At 40.7% G+C, this 20,253-nt stretch overlaps 1 protein-coding gene across 2 annotated transcripts in view; it reads left to right on the top strand.

Moving 5' to 3' along the window:
* Nucleotides 1-20,253, top strand: part of Adcy2 (adenylate cyclase 2) — a 395,840-nt gene that overhangs the window by 281,530 nt on the left and 94,057 nt on the right. For both annotated transcript variants that reach the window (XM_031360381.1, XM_031360382.1), the window contains 7 exons: nt 890-1,048; nt 2,314-2,446; nt 3,700-3,876; nt 7,019-7,062; nt 10,570-10,650; nt 14,679-14,748; nt 17,882-17,979. In XM_031360381.1, coding sequence (XP_031216241.1) covers nt 890-1,048; nt 2,314-2,446; nt 3,700-3,876; nt 7,019-7,062; nt 10,570-10,650; nt 14,679-14,748; nt 17,882-17,979 — 762 coding nt within the window. The remainder of the gene's footprint in view (nt 1-889; nt 1,049-2,313; nt 2,447-3,699; nt 3,877-7,018; nt 7,063-10,569; nt 10,651-14,678; nt 14,749-17,881; nt 17,980-20,253) is intronic.

Below are 20,253 nucleotides of genomic sequence, written 5' to 3'. Positions count from 1 at the left end.
TTTTCTGGAAATTGTAACATCCTCCAATGCCATCACTGTGCACACTCCGGGCCATTGTGAGATGATAGTAGTCCTCTTCACTGTGATGTAACAGACCATTGGCTATCCTTTGCAATAAGATGCTGTTGATCTGTGCTTCCTCTTCATTTCCACTTGAGCAATTGTCTCCAAGTGCTAGGATCATCTTCCTAAACACTTGTTTTGTAATAATACCTTGAATGGTGAATGATTTAAGTCAACATTGCCCAATGTTTTTATTTCTGCTTTAGTGAAATTCTTCATTGACCTCTGTAAATAGTTATCAGTCATCATAAACTATTAGATAGAATTTTGAATTACATTCATTTTCATATTACATATTATTAAAGCCTTTAAAATTATTGTCCTCATTAATTAAATAGTGTGTTCAATTGATAAGATTTAACCTTATGATTAAATCCATATTCAGGCAGAAGTTATTAGGTTCCCAAATAGGCTTATAATATGTTTATCAATGACATACCCCTTTGAAAGCACTAGAATTGCAAACAGTATTTGAAATGGGGTCTGATACTACAAGACAGTGATGCCTAAAGGTTTTGAATTGAACACATCACAGGAGGTCACAAACAATGGATCTGTTCTTGATACATGTTACTTAGAAATATAAAAACAGTAGCCTAAATGTTTTGTTACTTCTGACAGCATTAAGCTGACCCTGGAGCTTTGGGTCAACTTCTGGGGTGGCTGGGAGAGAATTCCCTTCCTCCTATCCTCTGCCATGGGAGGGTCCATGGTGGCTTTGCCAAAAATCTGACATGCTCTGGATAATAAAAATGCAGGGAATCTGGCCATGAGCTAAAGGAATAGAAGGGCACTACTGAACTTCAATCACTTCACTTCTCTTTAGGAAAGTGAGGGATGCTACAGGGGTCGATATCAACATGCGTGTAGGAGTGCATTCTGGGAACGTTCTCTGTGGTGTGATTGGTCTCCAGAAGTGGCAGTATGACGTGTGGTCTCATGATGTTACTTTGGCCAACCACATGGAAGCTGGAGGAGTCCCTGGGTAAGACAAATCTTGAATTGCTTTCTTCAAGGTGCTGGCTTAATTAGACGTGACAGGTGAACAAATAAAAGGTTGCTGAGTTTTCTTGCCTGTGTTGGAATCATGATGCCTGTTTCCAGTGACCTCTTACAAAAATGAGAGAGAGAGAGACAGAGACAGAGACAGAGAGACAGAGACAGAGAGAGAGACAGAGAGGCAGAGACAGAGACAGAGAGACAGAGAGACAGAGACAGAGAGACAGAGACAGAGAGAGAGGCAGAGACAGAGACAGAGAGAGAGACAGAGAGGCAGAGACAGAGACAGAGAGACAGAGAGACAGAGACAGAGAGAGAGAGACAGAGAGAGAGACAGAGATGCAGAGACAGAGACAGAGAGACAGAGAGACAGAGAGAGAGACAGAGACAGAGAGAAGACAGAGATGCAGAGACAGAGACAGAGAGATAGAGAGACAGAGAGGCAGAGACAGAGACAGAGAGACAGAGACAGAGAGACAGAGAGACAGAGACAGACAGAGAGAGAGAGACAGAGAGGCAGAGACAGAGACAGAGAGACAGAGACAGAGACAGAGAGAGAGACAGAGAGAGAGACAGAGAGAGAGACAGAGACAGAGAGAGAGACAGAGAGAAAGAAACAAAGATGTTTAGAGAGGCTCAGGCCCCAATTCTATCAGTCTTTTAGCCTGTATTCAAGCATATGAATATCACATAGTAAATTCTAAACCATTGTTTATCTTCAATTTACCAATATTGATCTGAATTACCATTGAATGATTCAGTACAGGCATGGCATCACTCCAGCAGTGGAGCCTCTACAAGCAATAGTCCAAGTAGCCATAGAGTCCACTTGAGGTTAGTTTAAGTCATGTGACTCTTACATGTGCGAACTGTAATTCAGTGAAGCAGAGGATCATGCATAGGGAAGGAAATCCATGCCTTCATACAGTTGAGCGCTTTTGCTAACAGACCCCAGATGTGAATTTTGACAGATATTCTCACAGGAAAATTCCGTGCGATCCAACATTTTCTGATGAGGTTCACCAAACTCCCTACCTGCACAAAGAATCTGAAAGTATTAGCCACTCATGACCTCTAGATGTCATTCTTCAAAGCGGTGGAAAAGTAGTCTATAAACCTCCACTGAAGTCAGTATCTCTAAGGACACACCAGTTTTCTGTCACTTGGAAGAGAAATGATTCCTCAAATCACATACAAATAGAACACCTTTCTTTATATTTATCCCTTTATATGTTTAAATTTTAATTTCAGACGTGTTCACATTTCTTCAGTAACTCTGGAGCACTTGAATGGGGCTTATAAAGTGGAGGAAGGAGATGGTGAGATAAGAGACCCATATTTAAAGCAGCATTTGGTGAAAACCTACTTTGTAATCAACCCCAAGGTCAGTACCACTATGCAGTGTTTATAATTAGCTCATTATGTCTGTGATTAGGAAGAGAGAGCAAAAGTATTGTTGCAGGCAATGCTTTTAGCCAGGAACTGGTATATTTCTCTGTTACTCTTCACCCTTAAACCACTCTAAATGCAATCAATGGCTTGATTATAGAAGACACTTTGTAATGATAAATTCAAATATTTATTCAGAAAACATTTTAAATGTATCTCCTGTCTGTATGCTGGGGAGATGGATGAAGGATGATGGTTAGGGTTATTGTCAAGATCTGTCTGTTAGTGTGGGGTTTTTTTTGCATAGTACTGCATGTGAAAGGCTCTTAGTGTGTACAGTCTTGAAATCTGTGAGTTGAGAAGAAATAGAGACTTTAATGAAGGCATCAAAACATAAGAATCAAGTGAGATGAACCAAGATAACTGAAAAAAGAAAGGAGAGATTTCATGATAAACAAGTAAACCTCACAATCCATTGCCAATCCATTTGTGAAAATACAGATACATACAGATCTGCCTCCCTTGTGTTCCAGAGAGCCCATCACCTGAGAGATGTACAAACAGGAAAGCATGGCCTCTTCTAGTGTGCACACTGCCTGTTTGGTGAAATCAAGGGACTTAGAGCTTTTGATGTTGTAAACTTCTCTCAGATTCCTGCCAAATTGGTATTAGCATCATTTCCAGTTTACAATCCTGAAGCTTGGGCAGTTGCATTACTGTCTCCAAGAAGCACCACTAGTAAATGGTACAGAACACAGCAAGATGGGCTTTAGAAACATGTCAGCCGAGATCACAGAATCAAAATCAAATTCATGAGCATTTGTCTGCAGTAGCTTCCCTGAAGCCTGGTCCACCTTTAGGGACACACTTCTGATTAGATTCACAGTTGACCTAGAGGTATATGTGTGATGGGTATAGTGAGTAGCAGGCAGATGGTATGTGTCATGTATTCAGGCCAAGAACACTAAAACACGGGTGTGTGAGGCCACCTAACATGACCAACACAGTCAAACCTAGTTACAAAACCATCAACACAAACCCAAGCAGATCCTAAGTTCTGCCAAAGGGTTTACTTTACGCATCATTATCCATTAAATATTAAGTGCTTTTACTGAGCTTCTATTGCAGGTGATTTTTACTCTCTATAAAAAAGCAATTCACTTGGCCAAATGAGGCTGGAGCAGGACCAGGGAAGGGATGAGAGGGGTTGGAGTGTACCTATTGTGATACTCTTCTTCTCCTCCCAAGGGAGAGCGACGGAGTCCTCAGCATCTCTTCAGACCTCGACACACCCTCGATGGAGCCAAGATGAGAGCATCTGTCCGCATGACCCGGTACTTGGAGTCCTGGGGAGCAGCCAAGCCATTTGCACATCTGCACCACAGAGATAGCATGACCACAGAGAATGGGAAGATTAGCACCACGGTATGCCTGCCTTGAAGCCATGGGAATGGTGGGAGGACTGGGAGCTTCTCCCCCAGCAATGAACCAGCCATTTCCAGCCAGAATCATGCTTGTCAGCAATGATGGTGACTTCTGAGTCCATGGGTGACAAAATGATTTAACCAAGCTCTTCTTTCTCTTATGAAAAGTGTATGATACATTGAGCATCTAATGAAAGCAATTGTAAAGCCATGATATCCTGCTTATGGACATTATCAAGACTATTCAACTCCCAGGTGTGCAGGCTTTACAACAATCTGCCTGCCCTGTCACTGTGGTCTATTCAGGTCTCAGGTGTGTGTGCAGGCTCTACAACAGTGCTGCCTGACCCTTTGTTGTGTTTCCCTCTTCTGGTTCTAACCAGAAATGCCAAAGCTTCTCATAGTGGGGACTCTTGCAATAAGATCCAGAGAAGAATATAGAAGATAGATTCAGAGGAAGCAGGAAGAGTAAACACAGTTAAATGATTAACATAATCCTAAAAGCATGCTTTAGTCTTGAAATGGAGTCCAGTTTCATGTGTAATAGCAGGATAAAGTTGAGATAAAATGCAATGTATTATGGTTCTCATTGACCAAGAAAGAACATGGCAGGTTGTCAGGTGAAAGGTAGCTTTCCATCTTTCCTCTTCTCCACACCTCAGACTTGACAACAAATCCATACGTTCAGCAGGTGGGGGCTATGCATCTTTGAGATTATCACATAATTACATCATTTCCCCCTCTCTTTGTACCCACCAAACCCCTCAACATAGCCTTTCTTCTATCTTTTGAATTCACTGGCTCTTTTTACATTAATTGCTGTTACATACCTTACTTAAAAATAGATGTAAACCAAGAGAAGATTGTGACAGTCAACAAAGACAGTGTTGGGACAAACCCTGGAGTTTACATTCTAATGTCTAGGGTGATCACAATGGAATAAGATCAACGAATAGTGTTATCTCAGATTTAATAAGCACCATGAAAAAGGTAAATTTAAATGTATCAGAGTGAAATGGTGTCTGTCCTAGTGGGGGTGTGGATGAACATCTCAGGTGAAGGTCAAAGATGAAGCTCCTGAGAGGAGCTGGCAGGTGTGCAAGGTCAAGTCCCTCAAAGGAAGTTAGTGTGGAATGACAGAGCAGAACTGTGGAGATTCTGAGAGAGAGAAATCTCCTCCTCCTCCTCCTCCTCCTTCTTTTCTTCCTCCTCCTAAGGGTGCAGCAGCAGGCACTGTGAGAAGCATATTCTAGGTCTACTTGGAAAGGGGAGCAGATGAGACTTGATGACAAAATGGATGCATGCCAACAGCAGGTCCCTCAGCTGGAGAATGAGGACAGATTGAGGTGATAAATATAAGGGTCAGTCAGGTTACTTAAAATGGAAAAATCATGATCTTTCTAATAACCACCATCACGTTGACATGCCTTCTTCATATCTCCATCCAACAAGGAAGGGCATGGGTGGTTGTGTAAGCCAGAAACATATGAGGGAGGTTGATACTGGAGATGCCAGTGTGGAGGCTAAGGATCAGTGTGAAGCCATTGGGAGAGAGGGATCCATGCTGAGGTCATCGAGCACTCAGGGGCACTTAGAAAAGGCACTCCAGGCTCTAGTATCAAGTTCCCAATTAAAATCAATATGCCTAGTTAAATTTAAAAAAAAAAATGAAGTGTAAGTTTGTTTGAACTTACTGTTCCCGCTTTTACTTTAATTCCACTACAAGAACACACCAGCATCCCTGTGGATGCTTTTGTTTGATTAATTGGTTTTTAGCTCTCTTACTGTTATTAGGCAGTGAGCTATCTACTGTCATTCCAAACTCACACCTCCCTCCCAGTCTTTCTGGTACTTCCTTTACTCATATGACATTTCCTCTTCCTGTCCATTGTCTAGTGAGTTCATATGATTAATCCATGGGTGCCATTTCTTACAGCCTGGTTTGCCAGTCAGTCCTTGGACAGATGTTTACAGATCCTTTTATGTTTTAAAGACTGTCCAACATTTATATGATGCCGAGATTCCTTTCCAGTTGATTGTGATTTTCTGACAATTCTAATGAAGTCTTCTGCAAGCCACTGTTTGAAGCTAAACTTGAACATTTTAAGATTGTAAACTTTTACAAAGCCAAATTATGTTGCTACTCCCAGCATCTCAATATCCAATGTTTATGGATTACACCAACATTTTTTATTAATCATTCTATTCATTTACATTTCAAATGTTGTCTCCCTTCCCAGTCTCCCCTCTTCAAACTTCCCATCCAACTCCCCTCCTCCCCTTTTCCTCTAAGAGGATGCTCCCCAACCCACCTTCCTATTTCATCACTTTAGCATCCCCTTATGCTGGAGCATCAAGCCTCCACAGGATGAAGGGCCTCCCCTCCCATTGATGTCATATAAGGCCATATTCTGCTCCATATGTATCTGGAGCCATGGCTCCCTCCATGTATACTCTGGTTGGTGGTTTAGTCCCTGGGAGCTCTGGGTGGTCCAGTTAATTGATATTGTTCTTCCTATGGGGTTGCAATCCCCTTCAGCTCCTTCAGTCCTTCCTCTAGCTCTTCTATTAGGGTCCCTGGCTCAGTCCAATGGTTGGCTATAAGTATCTGCATCTGTATTGGTCAGGTGCTAGTAGAACCTCTCAGCAAACATACCAGGCTTGTGTCAGCAAACACTTCTTAGCATCAACAATAGTGTGGAATTTTTGTATACGCAGATGGGATAGATCCTTAGGTAGGACAGTCTCTGGCTGGCCTTTCCTTCAGTCTCATTTCCATTATTTTTGTCCCTATCTTTCCTTTGGACAGGAACATTTCTGGGTTAAAAATTTTGAGATGGGTGGGTAGCCCCATCCCTCAAGTGGGGGCTGAGCCTGTCTACTAGAGGTGGTCTCTACGGGTTATGTCTCGCATTTGTTGGGTATTTCACCTAAAGTCATCGCCACTGGGTCTGGTAGCCTTATACCAACATTTTAAGTCTTTAACTATTTATGATAAGCCCTTTTTTCTCAGGTACGTTATCACTTATTTAAATTATATTCACCATGATAAAAGAAGAAATATGTACCATCTCAGAATCATTGGCACTTTCTTCCTGAAAGATGTTTTTGACACCACTAATTAAGTTTCTTTTTTATTGCAGGATGTGCCAATGGGTCAACATAATTTTCAAAATCGCACCTTAAGGTATGGCTTGTCATTGACTATTTAATTTGTGAAGGCATATTGCTTGTTATTTATTTCTGAGAGTAATTATCATCAATTAGAGCTGTTTCAAAGGTGTCTTCTAAAAGAGCAGTTCCTGTGAAGAGCCCTATCAAATTACTCCCAGCTTCTAAAAATAAGAATATTAGTGTCTTGTTATTAGGCTTGAGAGAGAGAAGAGGAAAACACCACCTGCTCAACACTTTGCACTGCTAAATGCTTTCTTGCCATCACTCTTCCTACTAGACATACAGTAATCATAAATATCTGAATCACTTTACATTTTTTTACTGCTGCTTAAAAAACCAATGTTTGTTTTGAATCCCAAAAGTGACCCCTAAGCTTCCCACCCTGCTCAAAAAGAAAGACCTTTTCAAGAATGTCCTTATGTGTCCTGCCACTATCCACAACAAAACCATATCTCCATCTTTTTGTTTAATTTTATGTATAATTGATGTTTGTATGCATGTATTTAAGTACACCACATGCTTGTATGAACCACAGAAGCCAAAAGAGGGTGACTGAGACCCTAAGACTGGGAGTTTCTAATAGTTGGGAACTATAGCATGGTGCTGGGAACTGAACCTGGGTTCCCTGCAACAGTAACAGTGTCTTTATTGATGTAGTAATCTCTTCGGGTCCCACTATGTATTTAACCCCACACTGATCTATCTTACATTTTACTATAATATTGGTATAATTAATGCAAGCTATTGCCACAAAAGGTAAGGTAACTTTCCTTTCCCTATGAAGAGACTACATTTTTGGTTTACAAAAATGGAAGGAAAATGTAAGATCCAACATATTTTCCTGTAGAGTATGCAATGTATCCAAGAAGACAGCAAACACACCTATCAAGCCTGTTTGTTTTCCCAGAGCCCTTCCATATGACAGCTGTAATGAATCCTAATTTGTATTTTTGCAAATTTTGTATGAAATCTTAACATTGAAATTTAGTACTTTCATCTTTATGTTATGAATATGATAAGACTCTTGGTTTTCTTCAAAATATGTTGTGTTTCCATAATATGTACTTATATAAAGGTAATCTTAAGGTTATATAGTATCTCTTTATCTCTATGCTACCTTGAGAAGGCATCCCCTATCTGGGGCTGGTGGGATGCTCACACATGTTAGCACTTATTCTCAGGAACATCTGCTTTCTGTATTCACCACCATGCAACTCAGTTTCAAATGAGAAGATACAGTGGCGAAAGCTTCATAGGAAGCCCCGCACGTGCAGGGCATGTCTTCAGGGATGACTGTGGCTAGGAGTCTAATAAAAGCCTGCTATCATTTTATCTCTTATGTCAGAGAAAATCTAATCTCATACCAACTGTGTTCCCATGGGATAGATACTGTTTCATAATCATTATTAAGGGGAAGAACCTAAGACACAAGGTAACTGGACAATCCTAAGAGTCTTATGACTACCAAAGCTGAAGCCAGCACTTGATTTTATATAGTGTCCAGCCACTGTGCATCCAAAGCCTGGGTGGATGATAAAGGGCTTCTTGCGTACTTGCTTCATGTTGTCTGTATTAGTTGATCTTTAGTGGTCTCTAAGAACTATGTAGAAAACACAGCTTTTGAATCAGACTGCTTCCGGAACTGTAAATAGACCCTAATTAACCTCTCTGAGGTTTGTGCCTGACCTGGACACTGACTTCTCGTGATATCGTCTGTGCCTCTTTAACTCACCCAGGCATTTGGATTGGACAGACCTGAGATGGACAGAACCTAGATGAGTGTTGATACATTTGGAAAGAGGGATTAGAGCACAGAACTGAGCTCAGAGTCAGGGAACAGTGAAAGGACAGAGAACCCAGCAGTTCTGAATCAAAAGGACAAAGTCCCAACAGGCCATCAAGAAGACTTGGTGAGAGGACCAACAGGTGTATAATTGCCTTACACTCTCAACATTGGAGGCCACATAAATAAGAAAATCTGTGTCTACATCAGAATCATTTCCTGGGTAGTACATTTAAATTATTCATCATTATATGCACTTCATAGCTACTTCACAAGTTATGTTTGAAATAATGAGCCCTGCAATAGACATTATGGCACTGGCACTGACCACTGAGCAGATTAGCAAAGCTGACACATTAGCTGAATCTCTCAGGAAATATATGCCTTTACCTGTGAGCACCAAACGAACTGCATTTTCTTCGACTTGGCCAGAATGTGAGAAAGAAAACCATTTAAGCACAGAAACTCCAGTCTCATCCTGCAACTTGAAGATTGCAATGAGTGTCTAAAATTACATCAGGGGAGCCCATAAATAAGGGTATATGTCCACACCAGATGATTGTTAAAGCTTTACTTAAAAAATAAAAATACAAAGGAGCTGGAGGTGAGGCTCAGTGGTATAGCACAGGATGGTCCTGCATAGGGCACTTTAAGATTCTAGTATCAATATCAAATGGGACCAAAATCAATATGCTTTCTTCAAGTGGATTGAAATTTAGTGTGCTCAGGCTTCATGATTGATTTGGCTTGATGTGTACAGTCAGAATGCCCAGCTTCTGTTATTTTTGTTTTAGAATGAAATCAGCCCTTGACCTTTTACAGAATGACAGAGACAAGGGACAAAGTCAAAATGTAGAGAGCACAAACATTGCTGTGTCTCACTGATAGTTCTGTAAGATTTAATTACAGATAAATGATAAATGTGACATTTCAGGCTTGTTTGTGTTCTTATCTGTATGTACAGGTATATCGAACTTCAGGAAAGTGCCAGCACTATTCCAGATCAGATCCATCCATTTAGTTTTAAACCAACTAGATGCATGTGTCTGAAGATAGGCATAGCCTCATCTAGACTGGCTAGCAATGGCCAACCTGCACCTTTAATCTTTCCAGTAGATATTTAACTCTTAAACTACATATCAATCTCATTTTCTCCTTTATGCTATTCTCATGTGAATTATCCACCTTTCCTGGCCAGAAGAACTCCCACTTTTAAGTGGCATAGCTCACTTAGAAGCTCTCATGTGTTATGTCTTAAGGTCACCTGCTCTGAGACCATGTGTGGTAATTTCTAAGTCTACAAACATAACCAGGTTGTCTATGAGTATGACTTTTGCACACCACAGAATCCTTCTGTTATATTCAATTATATCCAATAGATTACATATGAAATGAAACTTTGAGAGGTCCAAACAGACTGTAACTTTGCAAATTCTTTGAAACTGTCTGAGAAATACATCAAAAAGGAATGACCAACTTAAATTCCTCTAGGGATCCTTCTACAACCAGCATGCTCTAATCATAAAATGAAATTTACCAAGTATCAAACACTAAGTACTTCCAGTGGTGATCTGAAATCCCTGTGAGTTTCACAGAATAGTAAGCCAACATACTGTGATAAGCATTATGGTCAGTTTATTCAGTCCCTTTTGTGGGTGTATGCTCTGTTACCATTAGAACTGCACTCATATTAACCTTCATACTAACATTCTCATTCTTATCTCCTTTTTTTGGTAGAACTAAGTCACAAAAGAAGCGATTCGAAGAAGAACTTAATGAAAGGATGATCCAAGCAATTGATGGGATCAATGCACAAAAGTGAGTGTTTTTAATTTCTCTCCCCTTATTCCAAAGCCTGATATCTGAATACAATGTGACATTTTCCAAGTATCTCTTAGACAATGTTTCCATGAATACAATGTAACATTTTCCAAGTGTCTTCTAGACAATGCTTCCATCTTTATCATGGTAAACCCAAATGTCTCAGACAGTTCCTCATTTTCATTCCAGTTGCTCTGTTAGTAGGATTTCTATTATGCTATACAAATTAAGTTCTGTCTAGAAAGTAGTTACCCAGTTACTTAATAATAAACACCATGACAAGTAATCCTACAAAGTAAAATCTTGGGTCAGATTATATACTTTGCCTTTATTTTTGAAATTGAAATAAAATTACATAATTTTCCCCTTCCCTTTTCTCCTTCCAGTTCTTCCCATGCACCCCCCATTTAAATTCATCACCCATATTTCTTTAATTGTTTTATATTTTAAAATTAAAAAGTATGGAGAAGCTTAGCTGTGTCATGAAACTTATCTTTGTCATAATGGAACTCCCCTGTGCCATGGTAAGATTTGGCTATGTCACATGGAAAAAGTCAGCTAGGACATAGAGGGCCTTACTTATGTCATAGTGAATATTGCCTGTTTCATGGAAGATTCAGCTGTGCCATAGAGAAAGCCACCTATGCCATAAAGGACTCACCTGTGTCAAAGAGGACTCATCTATGTCACAGAGGATTCATATGTGTCATAGGTGACTCACCTGTGTCATAGAAGACTCACTGTATCATGGAGAAAGTTGTTAGTGTTTTAGGAGACTCAGCTGTGTCATAGAGAACTCACCTGTGTTACCAGGGACTGGACTGTACCCTAGATCCTTCTCTGTGCCAGAAAGGACCTCACCTATGTCAGAGAGATCTCAGGAAAGACAAAGACAGATGAAGTGTCAAGCACACCTATATAATCAGTGCTTTTTAAAAATTAAATTAAAATGAGAAACAGCAGGTTGAGGTGAGAAAATTCTTAAAGAAATCAATTTCATATTTAAAGTAACCTACTTCATTTGTTATATCAAAGTTGACCTTTGAAAAATATAAATGACCTTCACCTTCAATTAATATAGGTTAATGTAAAGTTGCCTATCTTTGCAAAATGCATATTTGTTCTAGATTGCCCCAAATAGATGTTCAGCATACACACAGTGCTTATGAGAGAGTCATGGGTTTCTATTACATAGCATCTGTGTCAGGTTCCCTGGGTCTATGCAAATGAAGCATCTTGATATCGTGAGCTTCAAGAAAGATATACAAGCTATGGCTATTATCACCTGTCATAGCTCTTTCATGTCTCCAGGCTGACACACATCCCATCATCCTGCATGCTCAGGGTCCATGAGCAGAGCCTGGTAGAAACCTGGCTCTGGAATCCTCATAGCATTAGCTTGACCCCTGGTCCAGTGAACACTTCAACACTCACAAAGAAGCAAGCTACTAGCAGCTAAAAACATGGAAGGGGGAGAGTCATCCAACTAAAGGAAGCGGGGTGGGGGGAACTTTGTTTCCCCAAGAATAACACACTTAGAAGAAAGAGGAACTCCTGCCCATTGACAGAGTTTAACACCAGAAATAATCACAATAGCAACACTAAAATGCCAAGCTCTAATCCCAGCCTCAGTGTGTGCTCAGGTGGAACCCTACTATCCAAACCGTTTCTTCATCTTCTCAATGAACCATTAGACAGTGCTACGGTGGCTTTGCTTGATTGTTGTTAAGGTTAACTTTACCTTTACTTTCTTTTCTTTGGTTCATTATTAGTCAAACATGTACACTTAAAGATGGCATGACCCTTTGCAGCTTTGTACCTAATAAATGCTTCCTGATGCCTTAGCTGCTTCTATCATAAGCTTCCGGGCATTTCCCAAATGAAATAGAAAAGAGCCCCATGCTGTTCTAGAAACAGGAAAGGGAGCTGCTCACAGGGGCGGGGGAGGGGAGCACTTTGGCCTCTGGGTTTGGTTGGCATTGAGTATGTTTTGTTGTTCCCTAACCATTAAATCCTGTTGTGTTTGGTAGGATCCTTTGATCTTCTGGTTTCCACCTAATGATTCTATTGGGACTGGATTACCAATTAGTGTTTCTGGTCATTTATATAAAACAGTGATTTCTCTGCAGATTGCCATGTATTGAGTTCAGCATCAGACCAGCAAACACAGCAAGCTTCCTTTCCTGGTTACATGCACAGAGTGCAAGACCTACACTCACTACTGTGTGATCTTAGCCCAGCTCTACTCCCAAGATCTCATTAACCTCTATCGTACCCAAAGGGGCCGCAAATCCTAACACAGCCACATTAGAGGCAGGGGCTTCAACATATGAAATTGGGGAACATACAAGCACTTAACACATTTAATCCACAATAGAATGGTTGTGTCTCTCCCTCCACGGCTTCTGACATTTCAGAATATGCATTTATTCTTCCATTAGAGATTGTTTTCAGGGAAGATGGGGGTGTGCTCCGAGTCCTTCACACATTATCTCACTTGTAATCTCCTTTTATTTTTCCTAGAAATAGAATAATAAATTATAGTAGAAAAAAATTAACAGGGAAACACCAACGGTGTGGGGTGGATATAGTGTCTGTCTCTTCATGCTACCAGATGGGAAACATCAGGCGGCTAAGGATAACATACACGCATGCATGTATGCACGCATGCACACAGGCATGCATGCATACATGTACAGCATGTTTCCTGCCCGCTCTACTCCTACTGTTTGCCCCTTCCTCTACTCCCCTCCCCTCATCTCTCCTTCTACCCTCACTTTCCATGCCCATTTCCCTCCTTCAGTTTTTTTCTCTCCTGTCTTTTCCTGTCGCTCTCTAGTTCTAATTTCAAAAAACAATACCAAACCTTATCAGGCCCACATAAATCCTTTCTATCCCAACAGGCCAGTCAGTTCTGTGAACAAACACCAGTGGGAAGTGTGCAAGCCTAGCCTATCAAGTAGACAGGCTATAATACTAAATGTGAATTTCACACAAATCATGAGAGGGAATGGAGCCATTCAAGGGCTGAGTGCTTGGTAGTCAAACCATTTCACTTACTTCAGTTCCATGATTCCTCACATGTTCATCCTGCATCTCCCTAATTCATTGTATTGGAAAGTACTGCATTGAAATTTTCTGGAGCTAGCAAAATGGCTAAGTAGGTAGAAGAGCTTGCTGCCAAGCCTCTTGACCTTGGTTTGGTTTCTGGGACCTACCTGATGGAAAGAGAGAATCAACCCCCACAAATTGTACTCTCCTATCTATACATGCACTGTGGCATGTTGTGTTCCACCACCAAATAAATGATGAGCAATGATGAACAAAATAAATTTATGTGATTTGATAATTGTTGAAATATTCATATATTTTGACTATATACCTCCTCTAGCCCTATACACCTTTTTTTTTCTTTCCCCAGCCTCCTCTTTCTTGATTCTCATAAACACATTTCTATTTTAATGACTCCAGTCACTATGGAAATCCTTATAGACGTTCCTCAAAAAAAGTATGCCTATATATGACCTGATTATGCCATTTCTAGGAATATGCCCAAAAGACTCTAACTCAACAGGTCATGGCAGTGCTTACATATAAGTCTTATTTTTAGCAAATTTTGAGAACTTCTTTCTGACATGGTTTTATTATCTTGATATGAGACAATGACAGTAAGAGGATTTTTGGTGAGCATGAAAGAAGTGTGGACATAGCCGTATCCTTGGGATGAGGCATTTTTTGAGCTATTTAATTTGGTTAACTTTAGTTTGTATTTAATATGACAGTTGTGTTATGTGATTTTCCCAGAAGGGTATTGTGTGACTATGCATTCAGCATTTGTAGCCATCTCTAGTATCCAGATCAAATAAATTGCTATTATATACCAAAAGTACATTCAGAATGGCAAGGTTTGCATCCAAGAGAAGAGAATACCAGGCAATTTGTCTTTTTGTTTGTTTGTTTATTTTTGTAAGTCATTGCAGAGGCTTGGTCGGATGTTTGATGTTGTCTGTCCTCCTTACCTCTAGGCAATGGCTCAAGTCAGAAGACATTCAAAGAATCTCCCTGTTTTTCTATAACAAGAATATAGAAAAAGAAGTAAGCCATTTTTCCTCTTTAAACTATTATGATTTTCTTTCTGAAATGTAGTCTTGATGTCATTCATGAAACTGAGTGGATATTTTTAATACAGTTTTTTATTAAATACTTTACTAATATCCGTGTTTCAAACATTTGTTGAATTTGCTTTCTGATGATTTCAGACCTGTACCTAGGGCATTCAGATTTCTGCCACCCCAGTCTGCACCATTTCTAACTGGGTCAGGGCTGCATATATAACTCATCTCTACTGCTCCCAGGCATTCTTTCACAACATTTCTTTTATGCCAAATGCTTTCTCTGACCCAGCAGTATACTCTGCACTCCTGGTAGTAAATGATGTATGGTTGAGATTCAAAAAGAACAAGAAAAAACAATAATAGCTAATATTTGACTTTTTGTATGTAGTTCTCTCAGAAAAACCTTTTAAACAGTGGCTCTGAACCTTCCCAATGCTGAAACCCTTGAATACAGTTCCACATGTTGTGGTGACCCCAAACCATAATATTATTTTCATTGCTATGTCATAACTGTAATTTTGCTACTATTGTGATTCATAATGTAAATATCTGTGTTTTCCAATGGTCTTAGGCAAACCCTCTGAAGGGGTCATTTGATCCTTCTAAAGGGGTTATGACCCACACACCAGTTGCAAACCACTTCCTTAAAAGAAAAAAAATATTTCCAATAAATTGACAATGTTGTTACACAAATTATTCTGATTTGCTGACAAAAATCTGAGGTTTATTTCTAGCTTCTGTGTTAAGCAAATTAGGAAACTCAAACTTTTAATTTTGCTGCATCTGAATACATTGTGACTGTAACTCCTAATAAGCCTGTTTGGGCTCAAAAAAAAAAAAAAAAAAAAAGCAGCAGATGTATGACTTTTACAGATTTGCTAAGCACAGGTTAAAAAGTCTCCCCAGGAAGGATGTGTGGTCCTGTTAGGCCATTTGACCTCTACTCACCTCCTGCTTTGTGTTAATAAAGAGAAGGAATATGGTTCAGAAGCCTTGTCCATCATCCAACCACATCATTACAACTCAGTTTGACCAGAATGACTAGGCTAGCGGTAACATTTGCATGACTGTCATGAATATTCTACTCAGAAGACTCAGCTCATCATTTTGTAGAAAACTGAATGAAAACACCCAATGTTAAAAGTCTTTCAGAGAGTACACATGGAGAAACCCATGGTTCCAGCTGCATATGCAGCAGAGGCTGGGTTTATCAGGCATCAAAGGGAGGAGAGGCCCTTGGTCCTGTGGAGGCTCAATGCCCCAGTATAGGGGATTGCCAGGGTAGTGAGGCAGGAGTGGGTGAATGGGTAGGAGAGCACCCTCATAGAAGCAGGAGGAGAGGGGATGGGATAGGGAATTTCCAGAGGGGAAACCAGGAAAGGGGATGACATTTGAAATTAAATGTAAATAAAGAAAATATCCAAGAAAAGAAAAAAATCTTTCAGAATCCATGAAGGTAGGTTTTACAGGCTCTCCCAAGTCCGCTTGGTGTACCTGATCAAGCAGTTCACTTGCCACCTTCTTGGTAAAATACTTTGTCTAAAAATTTTTACCAACTTATTACTTAATAATTTCTCACCCCTGGGTGATGCTAAGAGATGAGAAAGGCTGTTTGTTATGTAACTGCCACACTATTCCTTCCTGCTAGAAACCCTTGGTTAATACCAAAAAAGCAAATCCAAGCCGTCTCCATGCAAAACCCCAGAGAAGTTAAAAGCTAAGGAAGGAACAGAATGCATAGGGTCTAATCACATTGCAGCAATTATGCTAATGAAGCGCCTCCACCAGCATGCAAATTGTCCTGCATATTAAGACACAAAATTCAGTAGGAAAAAAAATTCTAATAAGGAGAAGGTAGTCATCATTAAGAATGCAGCTTTGGAGCCACTGTACAGGCTTTCTGCATGCGTGATGTCTGCAGATGCCAACGCTAAGGCAAAGTTTGGAGAATGCTGAAACCTAGGCACCTACAGCCTGCACGCCTAATAAAGTGGGAGAGAATACAGCCAGACATGTGGAGAAAGAATCATCAAGAGGCTAAGGGGAGAGCTGTCTCTCAACACCAAAACCCAAGTGGCTCAAATCCAAGAACCGAATCTGTTTCTTTCTAACTCTGGAACCAGGCTAGGTGGATATAGCTGATAGGACCTGAGAGTGTCTGCAAGAAGTTACAGTGCCATTTCATAAAACTTTGTCTCCTTCCATTTTGTTATGAGCCTCGTTTGGGAAATCTGTAGCTTCCTGTGTGGAAGACTGCCTTCGGTCTTCCTGATGCAGAAACTAGGGCTTCGCGCACTACCAGTCCCTTAGCATATTAATCATTAATATTAAAATGAATTCTGGCCTGCAGTTCCTTCAACCAGAAGCAGGGACAGAAATAGTTTCTGCCTCACGGTGGGGGTCTTGTGGGTATTTTGCATTTTGTATATAAAGCATTCAGGGTTTTAAATCACTTGAGACAGAGACCACCATCACCACCACCACAGTCATCATGGCTGCAGTGGTGCCTGGCTTTGTGTTTCTAAGTCAAACAGAAACAATGGTTCTGCATGGTAAACAGAACCCCTGCTAATGGTGCTGGACAAGAGAAAGGAGGCCCCCTGACCCAGCCTCAGATCCAATGCCACACACCTTCTGTTTCCTACCTTCATTCAATGCTCTAAGTAGCACTGAGATCAATGATGAAACAAAACCTTGAAATGCATACATTGCATACGTCTGTCATCTCTCAGTGGGGTTTAAAAGTGTTATTTGGAAATCATTCTCTTTTGCCAAATAATGATAGATTATGAAAACTAGAACCCAGGCAGGATCCACTGAGCCCACCCACTTGGCTTCCTTCTGGGGTGCTTCCTTCTTTACTGGCTTCACCCCAGTACAAATACATGGGTCTCCAGCATTTACTCATATGCTGCAACCTTTGCAAGTCACTCACAGTACATTTGGAGGGAGGACACTTGACTGCCTGAGATGAGCAGCCATAGCTTGCTTCTGCTGAAATCTGCAATTCGGAAGTGTTATGCTGCTCCAGATACAAGGCTGCTGGGTGGCTCTGTGTAGGTCTTCTCATGGTGGCAATCAACCATCTCTCATCGTGTCTTTTTCCTCCTCAGTACCGAGCCACTGCACTACCAGCATTCAAGTACTACGTGACCTGTGCCTGCCTCATCTTTCTCTGCATCTTCATTGTGCAGATTCTTGTGCTGCCAAAGTAAGTTCACGAGTCTGCTCTCTTGGGATTCTCAGTTGGTCTGCCTTTCCCCTGAAGCCTGGGTGTGTTTAAAGGATATGCAGGCGTGTTCATTTACAGAGGGCCATTCATCATATCACAGCAGTTGAGGGGTCATGCAGATTTTGGTGGCCACGTGATAATAATATTGGACTTTCAATATGGCTATTCTGGCTTTCCTTATAGAAATTATTCCCTGATTTGATGATACCCAGTCTCAAAGGTTGAGACTAATATGCTTTATCTACAAGGAGCTCAATTGCAAAGTGTTCTGATTTCTTGCAGTAAATGTGAGTTGAGTGCCCTGCTGGTATGCCGCATCTACAGACCAATCAGTGCCCTTTCTAATTTTAACACCATTGTTGGGGCTTAAGAAATGGCCGAGTGATTAAACTGCTCAAATAATAAGCATGAAGAACTGACATTAAAGCCCTAACACTTACAGTTTAAAAAAAGAATCAGTCTGACAACACATGCACTCCAGCACTAGATTGGGTCAGAGACAAAGGGATCCTGGGATCTTTTGGTCAGCTATTCTACCCAAAATGGCAAACTGCAGGTTAAAGGTTACAGGTAAGAAACTCAGTCTCAAAAAATACGGCAGAGAGCAATAGGGGGAGATACCTGGTGCCAACTTCTGGCCTCCACAGCACACATGCAGAGAAAAGCACACCTGCACATGTTTGTGTGCACATATGTACATACACAGTGTCATGGAGTAAAGAGCAACACCTGCTCTGCAAACGCCATTCCTCCATTTTTGTACATTCTGTGAGTTATACACCCTCCTTTTGCTTAAATCTACCCTGTTATAGGTCAGGTTCCAGCCAGTTTTAAGAGAGATGTGGACACAGGGAAAAATATGAGCCATGCAAGCCCCATACTTTAGGACAGAGTCCTTCAGATTCCAGCTACTGGCAAAAAGAACATTATATTGTAACTGGGGAAATTGGGGTTTCATCTCAGAGTTCTTAGACTCATTAGTAAGAGAATTTAAGAACAGACTCAAAGGCAGTCTTGAAGAAGATTTTTATTAGAGTTTGAAAGAAAAGAGCAGGAAAGGTAAGCACTAAATCTTAGAGAATTTCTGCAGGAAAATAATGTAAAGGAAGAAGAGAGAAAAGGAAACCTGTGCCATTTGTAAGCAACCGTGTGGTAGAAATGTTGGGGTGGAGGGGGACAGAGAGAGTAAGGGGGTGCCCTCACTCTTTCTTTAAAAGTCTGGACTTTGGCCAGTATCTGAAAGATAAAGATGGAGAAAAGAAATGGCCGAGTAATTCAGAAAACCAGGCAGGCTTAGCCTAGCACTCAGCAAGTGACTGCTCTGAGGTCGGAGTGTCTGATAAGGGAAAGTACATTATTCCTCCCATCTCCTTAGCATGGCTCAAGGTGAATCAGCCTTCCCCAGAAGAGGTCCCTTGCCAGGTGACTGACAGGCCCAACTGGATTAACACTTTTGGTGTAACTTAAAATGATCTCCATCCAAGAACAGGAATAGTTTCCAGTCTTTTGACAAGGGAAAATAGCAATCCTTGACGGGCGTCAACCAAACACTGGAAAAAGTTTCTGTACCAATCCTCCCTCTAAAAAAGTAACCTAACATCCAATTTGGGGGATAGAAACAGTCTACGTCCACCATGAAAATCCCAAGGTCCAGTTCCAATGCCATTCACCAAACAGGAGCAGAATCTGGACTGGCAATCCAGACACATCCCCACATATAGACAAGGCAGGGTTGCTCAGAACACAGATCTCTCTTCTGCTTACAGGATTTATACCCTAAATTCTATCCACTGCTTTTCCATCCTAATTCCTAAAGGGCCCTTCCTCTCACACCTTCTTAACATGACTATCTCTAAAAAAGATGATTCATGTTTTATAGCTTAAAGAAAAATTTAAGAAACTCATCCTTCTTATAATAAATGGATATATATGTATATATGTGTGTGTATGTGTGTGTGTGTGTGTGTGTGTGTGTGTGTGTGTGTGTGTGTGTATAGAGACAGATATATATAATTTTCTGAAATAGATTTTTTTCTCTAGTCCCTGCCTATTCTGGAGGAGCCAAAAAAGGAGAAGAAAAAAGCATTTTTCAATCTACCAGGATTCAATATTGTACAGCCATTTATCCTGTGTAGCGCAGCCAGGATCTATGGGCAGATAACCTGCTTAGATTGAGTGGCATCCTTTTCTGATAAAGATGCTTAGCAATTAGAAGCAAGTGCTACCTTCCCCTCTATCCTACAAAGGTTTTTA

Source organism: Mastomys coucha, unplaced genomic scaffold, assembly GCF_008632895.1.
Source record: "Mastomys coucha isolate ucsf_1 unplaced genomic scaffold, UCSF_Mcou_1 pScaffold8, whole genome shotgun sequence".
Lineage (NCBI taxonomy): Eukaryota > Metazoa > Chordata > Mammalia > Rodentia > Muridae > Mastomys > Mastomys coucha.
Note: the sequence above shows the minus strand (reverse complement) of the source record. Positions and strands in the feature narration are given on the sequence as shown.